Raw genomic sequence first — 9133 nt, forward strand, 5'->3', positions numbered from 1 at the left:
AATTTAAATTTAAATTTAAATTTAATTTAATTAATTAATTAATTATTATACTATATATATNTTCTTNTCTTCTCTTCTCTCTCTCTCTCTCTCTCTCTCTCTCTCTCTCTCTCTCTCTCTCTCTCTCTCTCTGTTTTTAATTGTATAAGTGCGATTATTATTTTTCAAATAATTTTTGATAAATATAATAAGATTTTCTTTATTTTTGTGTTAAATACCTTGTTAAAAATATATATGCAACAATAATACATATATCAGAAAGATAGATATTAGGGCAATATATTAAAACGGAGTATTGTAAGGTTAGCTTCGTTCGCGAAATATCTTGTACACAAACTTGTGTTTTTACAGAGAAAGTTACAAAGATAAAATATTGATACAAGTAGGAGTTACGGGAAAACTCAAAACACGCAAGGAACTTGTCAAACAATGGCACAGTTTTGGCGAAGAAAACACACGAGATAACAAATGCCGCGCAATTCGTAGACACGAATTATCTGCACAAAATACCGATAACGTTAGTCGGCGCTATTTATAACATTTCGTATATGCGTCACAATGTACTTTCTTTCGCGGAAATTGCGATCGATCGGACCGATTAATAAGACGATGACGACAACGATGTCATACCGAAATAAGAAGTTTATTGTTTCTAGACGAAAAAGAAAAGAGAGCTTAGAGGGGCAAAGACGTTCATATCGTTCAGAATCCGGTCGCATGGGATAGGTCAAGAGGCATCGTTTATTTTGAAAAGTTTTGAAATTTTCCAAACACGTCCGCGGTGCAGTACAAGGAAAATATTTTGCAGCGGCTGTGCGAGTCAAAATATAAAACGTCATTCCTTAAAAATCTTAAGATGCATGAAATGTCGCGAGTAATGTGTATTTATGGTACGTTTGAACAAAAAATGCTCTTTACATTTATCGTACTTATAATTAGAGCTATTTCTAAAATCAATACAGAGAAATAATTGTGTGCAACGAGATTAATATTTCATAAATTTAATGGTATTTTGGGCATTAATTTAGCTTCGATGATGGCGCCATGGTTGGAAGCCGATAATTATTTCAATAATTAATTTTAGTTCCGCCCGTTTAATCGATTTCGGCGCCTGGGGCGATAACAAATATGCAAATCACTCGTGTACGCCCTACGTCGAATCGACGTTGATCCCGATTACGAACAAACTCTGTTTCATGAAGCAATCTTATTAAGTTTAACGTCGACTAAGTAAATCCGGCTTTCTCAGATATTGCAGATGTATCCTGATCGATTGTTTGCGATGATCAAATAAATGAAGTGTTGAATTTCAATAAACTGCGAATTTATCTACGATTGATTAGTGTTTAGGAATTTATCAACTAAATAGAAACGATTAATGATTCTTACTTTTAAATCTTTATTTTTTCCTCTTTGCACATAATTTAATATAACATTCTCTTTTATGGTTTATATCATTTTCTAAATTATTCCTGATTATTCTCTAAATATTAACAGATAATTCATTATTCAACATATATTTGTAATAACAATAACTCTTTATTTTTATTAATATTAAACATCTTGAAAATCTTTCAAGCTAAAAAAACTTTTAATAAAATTTATACATAAGAGAAAAAAATGTAAAGTTGTTATATCCTTATTTATTGTATTATGAGGTAATGAATTTTGATCTTATCGCAGGCAGATTATAGATTGTGCTGCGAGAGCACGTCGTCCCTTCGATGCGGAATCCTAGATAGAATGCAAGCAAAAGACAATTAAACTTTCGCCAGAACTTCCAAAGGGTTTTGCATCTTGGTTTTGCGGCAGTTGGCCCGCGGGCGAGGGAAAGAGACCGCGTGGATCTAAAGGTGGAATGCCTAACAGCACTCGCTTGTCGTTCCATTTAAATGAAAATTAACCGCCTAGTCGCCTGCTAGAGGCAATGATCAATTTAACACTTGCACTCAAGAAAATACACGCTAACGATCGCGCGAACGGAAAGTTATTGCTCCTCGTGCGTTTTTCGCGCATAAATTGCAGCAAAGAGAAATAACTGTTGACATGGAGCTATACATGTATATGTGCTATTTGGAATGATTCTATACATACATTTTAATTTATTATACTAACAAATTAAACTAGACCGCTTATGTGAATAACACAAATAAAGGAGCGCCAATTATATTATCGAGGTTGGATTTTAATACGATAATAATATTTCAATGAATTATTAGATACCTTATATATTTTCCTGTTCTTCAAACTGCATGCCGTTCTTGAATCGCAATCCTAAATTGAAGTTAGAATATTAATATTACAAATTAAATTGATCATTAAAAATTGATAATAATAATAATCTTAAAATATTTTTAAAAATTTGAAGAAATTTAGAAAATATATTTAATAATTTATGTTGAAATATTAGGCATCAAGATCCAGCCGTAAGATCATATTTAATGTTCCTCTATTCATTTGTCTAATTTATTATTTTAATTTATTATTATTATAATTACTTACGAAATATCTTATGAGTTAAATTTTTGAATTGTTTATACGTGTAAAGAAAATAAAATTATTTTTCTTTAACGAAAATTTCTATGCGACAGGGTTAAATATTGTGCTCAATGATTATAAATTTAGTGAAATCTATATAAATCTATACAAATATCAAATCTATACACATGCAGTATATATATATATATATATATTTTTTTTTTTTCTTATTTTAAATTATACTTTCATTTTTTATATATTTTTATATATTTTATATATTTTTTATAAAAGCGAATATATATATTTTATGATTAATTTTTTATATGTTTATACATACTTGCCATTTTTCTATATTTATAGATACTAAAACTTCTATATTTATAGATATTAAAATTATATATGTTGTAATATAAGATGAAGACAATTAAGTATATTAGCACGCAGAAAATCAATCGCTTTTGATGGCAAACTTGTTCTCAGCTTTCGCAACTTGATTTCAGTAACAAGCACTATATTTGCGTCGAATCAATTTAAATGGCAGGAAGTGGAGCGTCTAGAAGGATCGAAGGTATTTTGAGAACCTGGATAGCACGATTCGGACGAAGGAAACTTGACGACGAGAAATGGAGGGTGGCGACGTGTCCTGTCGAGTGTTTTCGCAAGGCGAGAGTCGAACCCTTGGAAAAACAGACGCTAAATTGAAAGTGTCGTGCTGCAAGAACGCGAGGTTGCCTCTTTTCCATCTATCCACGTGACATTATCGTCACAATGTCTTCCATGAATTTCTTGGTCGCATAAATTTACAAATTATGTGATATTTAGGATCGATGAACATTACTCTAAATAGATGAAGAATTAGTAGTAAATTATTAAAATAAATTATTAAAATCGATACTTAAAAACAATAATATTCTACTTTTTTAATAATTTGATTAGAATTATTTTCTAGAATGATTTTCTGTAAAATATAAAATTAGTACATGTTGACTTTAAATCATTTTTATCAATTAAAATAAAGAAGATTAAGATGATAATCAACTGGGCAAATATATTTCGCAGTTGGCATTTTTTACAGAATTAAAAGTTTTCGACTTAAATTATTTCTTATATATATATATATAATCAACTAAAACATTTCGCAGAACTCATTTGTGAGATGTAGCTTCGTATTTAACCAGTGTAATACTGAATTATCATTTAATTCTTTCTATTATATCATATCAAGCTTGCACAAATGTTATCTTGAATAGATTTAGCGCTAAATATAAAACATGAATATGGACCGCTATGGCTTAAATTTTAGCTCTGTCAAAATCCATAAAGCACTTCTTGTGAGTTGCATCATATAACAAAAACAAAAATATTTCACAATCGATGAATCTCACAAATAACGTCAATGCCATCTTTGAATTTAATCTGATTTCGTTGATATCTTTTAACAAAAAATTTAAGAAATACTTGATAAGATGAGCATCTTCGTTGCTCGATGACGTCTAACGCTCGTTCTTTTTTTAAAGGCGCGCGCTATGAAATCGCAATCACACGGCTGTCTGAAACCATTCTTGTCACTGTCACCCTAAACATCCTCGACACTTGCTCAATTTTTAGCTGAGGCACCGCGCGCATGCAACTATCACTCGTTTCCGCAATTTCTGCTATTCCGGGCAAGATCCACCGAGATCACCACCTTAATCCTCGTGCTCGTTGTCCGCTTGGTATCGCGAAAAGTATCCGACGGCCGATGGCCGCGGAAAAATTCCGCATCGCGGCGTGCAGTACGGCTGGTCTCACTAACGGAGTGTCCTGAGCCCTTGCGCGAGGTGACGAAGGCGTGACCATGCGATCATTTACCGCACGGTTATTGGCAGAATCTCATTCAGGGCGGTCATATACGACGGCATTCACCGCTCCGAGCGGATTGGTCCTGCAATGTGGGCGGAGACACGCACGACTCCACGATCGCACGGCCAATGGCGTAATACGATGTGTAGGAAACCTCGTGATTTTTCGAAGGCGCACGAACGGCGCAGCCGTCCTCCGGTCGTGCCGAGGCCGACGAGCACTCTGATCCGCGCGCGACGCCGAGCTCCCAGTGTGTTTTTACTCGGGGTTGAGTAAACTCCGGCCTGTTGTGTATCATAATACCGTGGCGTGCACACGCGGGTGCTAACGGGGTTAGCGTGCGTCCTCGCGCTAGCGGCCGAGTCGCACTGTTCAACTGAATGCATCTTCGTTTCCTGCCTTTACCGCGGCCTCGCACACCCCGTCTTCCGTCACCGTGTCTAAGACGAGGATTCCCGGGATACGGTCAACAAAGTATCACGAAGCAGCGGGGTGCGCCGCAGAGTCCATAAGCGACGACGCCGTGTTTTTTGGGATTTCAACGTGATCGCTCATTAGAGATCTATCGATCGAAAATACTTTGGATTGCGTGGTCCACGGTGATGCAGTGACGGCGCTCCAAGTGCATTCAAAGCGACAAATAAGTGATAGTGCAAACGTGGGTTTTATCATAATAACGAAAAAAAAATTTTAATATAATTAATAATAACAATAATTCGAATAAAAATAATAATAATAATAATTCGATTGAAAAATTAAGACATGAATATTAATTAAGAATGTTTTATTGTTTAACATCTACTTGCCAAGTCAGTGATATAAGTGAAACTGTGAAAAGAGGACAATGATAATGCAGAATAAACGTAGAAGAATGATTTCGAAAAATAGCGATACTCTTTATCGAATATAAACTTTTATATATTATTTGTATATTTAAAAGATACCGATTTATATATACTTTTATTCGAAGTGAATTGTGAAGAAAGACTACACAAGTGATTTATAATTCGAAAACGAGAAAAATATGATCGCTATTAATAGGACAGCTTAGAATTTCAAGGAAGAATTCGAAAAGTGATAAATAATATAATAGAAAACAAAAGACTGCATAAAATAAAATTTTGAATATAATTATTTTCCAATATAACGACATTCTCCCAGACTCTTTTCAACGTTCATGAAGAATAATTGTGCGAGTTGGAGACGTTAAAAAAGATAGAAATATGTGCGTTAGAGAATCTCTTCTGGAATAGTGAAGAGACGTGAAGAGACGTGAAGAGAACAATCATCCCCTCGCTCCAATTGGAAGCAAGTGTTTCGATCGCGATCGTCGTCCGTGGATCATACTGAGAGCGAGTGCGCGAAGATGCACACGCTCTTCAGCGAGCAGAATGCGTACTATCGGCACGCGGCGACGGTGCCGATGGGCATGGGCGCGCCGTCGTACCCGGCGGTCGGTGCTCCCGGTAGTTACTACGAGCAGTATCGATACGGTGGCTATGCGACGGCTACAGGATATCCAGTGTCAGGTATCGGACAGCAGCACATTCATCACGCCGGCAAGGATATGGTGAAACCACCTTACTCCTATATCGCACTGATCGCGATGGCCATCCAAAATGCACCCGACAAGAAGATTACGTTGAATGGTATCTATCAATTCATTATGGACCGTTTCCCATATTATCGTGAAAACAAGCAGGGTTGGCAGAATTCCATCCGGCACAACCTCAGCCTGAACGAATGCTTTGTGAAAGTGCCGCGAGACGATAAGAAACCCGGAAAAGGGAGTTATTGGTCCTTAGATCCGGATAGCTATAATATGTTTGATAATGGTTCTTATTTGAGACGTCGCAGGCGTTTCAAGAAGAAGGATGCGCTGAAGGAAAAGGAGGAGGCGCTAAAACGACAGGGTATCCTACCGGAAAAACGTCAAGAGGATGTTAAATCTAGTAATAGTCAGGTTGCATTGCCGCCACCATCGGACACTTCGACGAAGAAATTGGGCGCTCTGGAGGCCACCGGTCTATGCAAGCCCAAACGAGAACCGGTGAACGATAATCATTGCATGGCAGCGGCGGCTGCGGCTGCTGCGGTTCAAGCTAGTAAATACGGCCTGCACAGTCCGATACAGGAGGATAAGACGACGACGGCAACGGTCGCGGCCCCTGGTCAGAGCGTTATCCAGACAGCTCTGGGTCATCAAGTGCACCAGGCGCACCAAGTGCATCAGGAGTCGATCCAAGACGTGTCGATGGCCGGTCTAGATCCAACCAGCTTCAGCGTCGATGCACTAATGACGACACGGGAGAACAATGCCGGTCTGATGACGCGTGATAATCAGCACCACTCGCACCATCCGCATGGGCTCCAGCATCCGCATTCAATTATGAGTAGCAGGGAATCCATGGGCAGCGGTAGCAGGGATCTATCATCCGCGGGCACCACCACGACTACCACGACGGCAGCGGTGGCGGCGATGATGGCCACCAGCGGCTACGGACATACCAGTACCGTTTCCAGAGGCAACGCCTCGCCACCCGGCACCATGTACACACCGTATTGTGCACCGGCGGCCGCCGGATACGCCATTATGGACCATGAATACAACACAGCGCGGAATCACGCGAGCAACGCCGTAGGTCATTCGCAGTGGTATCAAGACGCCAGTCCCGACACAGCGATCTATCAGGACACCCAGTCTCCGAGCTGCCAGCTTTACAGGTACGAGTACCAGAATGAGTACCAAAACGAATACCTGAATCGTTTCACATCGTTCAAGAAAATGTGATGCTCACCTCGAGATCCTAATTCGATGATGGAAGTCTCGTGCTCGTACGATTAATAAACGCAAAATCTGTTTCTTTATGGAGAACGAAGAGAGAGTTTTTATATATTAATACGATCATATGATAAATAATAAAGAAATAATACAAGTTATTTTGCCGTAAATCATTTTCATCATATGACAATTGTAGAATTCAGTTGCGATTGTATCCAATTTTTGTATCAATGGCACTAGTTGCATTTAATTTTGTTATACATTATTTTGTAAAAGCAGTAAGCAATAGGTAATATACTTGTAAACAGTAAATGAGACTACAATTAATTTGCTGATTTGATATTCAAGTAAGATTTAATATCCTTGAGTAATAAGCACCAAGTGATTACTACAACAATACTTAAAATAACTAATATATAATAAATAAATAAATTATTGTTTCTAAGCATTGTTACATAGGATTTTTCATAACCTTAAAAAAAATTTATAATTCCAAGAATTTCTATTTATTCTATTATATTATCTTTGTTGATGATTGGCATTATCAAAATTTCTTGTAGAAAATTTTTAATGACATAAAATAAACAGCTAGATATTATAAAATGAAAAGTGTTACTACTCAACACATTACTAAAGAGAATTATTTAATTACATAATATTTTATCATCATACATTTTTGAAAATTTTAATACACTGTCTGGATAAACAGGGTGTTAATATATAAAAAAAGTAGTCACAGTATCATCGAGAATAGTGGCGTGTTAAATTCATTTTTTTAGACATAGAAAAATTACAGAAAAGCTATATCTTCAGAACACGGTCTGATCTATCGTAGGTCCAGCCCGCCGACGCCGCTTTCGACGGGCGCGGCGCCGTCTCCGCCGCTTTATCACAGATATTACCAAGACTGTAATGCCGTCAACACCAGCGGTAATCTACCGATAACGTTGCAGAAGTACTGAGAATATCGGAATTCAAGGTCCCATCAGCGGAACCTTGAAGAGCATCACGGCGATCACTACGATCCAGGTTTGATTTACGTGAAGCAAGAATGGATTCCCACGACGGATGAGCTCACCAAGGAATGGAACTAGAAAGGTCGTAATGAGCTCTGGTAAAAATTGTAAATCTCCCGTATAGTTTCTCGTATCGGATCGTATCCTCGTATCGCGTAGAAACGATAAATAGGCGATTAGCTACGACAATTAGCGTAATAAATCGTCATGTCTCTATAAGGGCATCGTTAATCAACGAACAGTCTTCTAGGGCTAGGGCTAAAACTTCTAACGGTTTCTACCGAAATTTCTTCGTGGAAGAAATATACATTAATATCGATTTTCTTCATTATTTAATATCATTATTTTCTAATTTAATATCATTATAATTTTTAATAGTCTTCATTTAATTCGCATTTATAAAATACATTTGCTAAACGATTTTTAGAGTCGAAAAATTGTATGAGTCGAAAAATTGTATGAGATGTCAGATTAAAAAGAGAAATTCGCGACGAAAAATTTGTTCAAAGATTCCGAAAACTGTAAAATCCGAATAATTGAATAGTTTGCTTGAACTGAAAGTTGTAAAATTCACATAAAAATATTATTAGGTACTGAGACCCGTCTTGACCGAATATGGTCTTCATCCCAGCATGATGCGTAACATATATAAAAAAAACGTATGTATGAAAAAGAAAATGAATCTTTAAAAAGAGTATTAAACTCTGAAATACACGATCATAAAAGAAGGGCAATGATAGACAAAACGTAGAAATCGATGTGTGAAGAAGAAGAAATTCGTGCCACGAAATTAATCGAACAACTAATAGTTTTATTATATTAAACGAACATTTCGACCTAATGAGACTTTCCTCAGCAAAGCAAAGTCAAAAAATGTTTCAATCGTATATATTTTAATGAAATTGAAAAACTCCGAATTCAATTTTTTTAATCAGTAAATTTCTTCTTCACGCACATTCGCTATTTTCGACAGCATTGTAAACTCAATAATCGCATGAGTTTTCTTATTTCGATC

The 9133-nt window shown here is 36.8% G+C and overlaps 1 protein-coding gene across 1 annotated transcript; it reads left to right on the top strand.

Moving 5' to 3' along the window:
- Positions 1–5686: 5686 nt before the first annotated feature.
- LOC105618563 (fork head domain-containing protein crocodile) lies at positions 5687–8064 on the top strand. The gene is made up of 2 exons (XM_012200095.1): positions 5687–7044; positions 7938–8064. Exons 1-2 carry the CDS (start codon positions 5687–5689, stop codon positions 8062–8064), a joined length of 1485 nt encoding a protein of 494 aa, XP_012055485.1.
- Positions 8065–9133: the final 1069 nt, after the last annotated feature.

Source organism: Atta cephalotes (assembly GCF_000143395.1).
Source record: "Atta cephalotes unplaced genomic scaffold scaffold00017, whole genome shotgun sequence".
Classification (NCBI taxonomy): domain Eukaryota; kingdom Metazoa; phylum Arthropoda; class Insecta; order Hymenoptera; family Formicidae; genus Atta; species Atta cephalotes.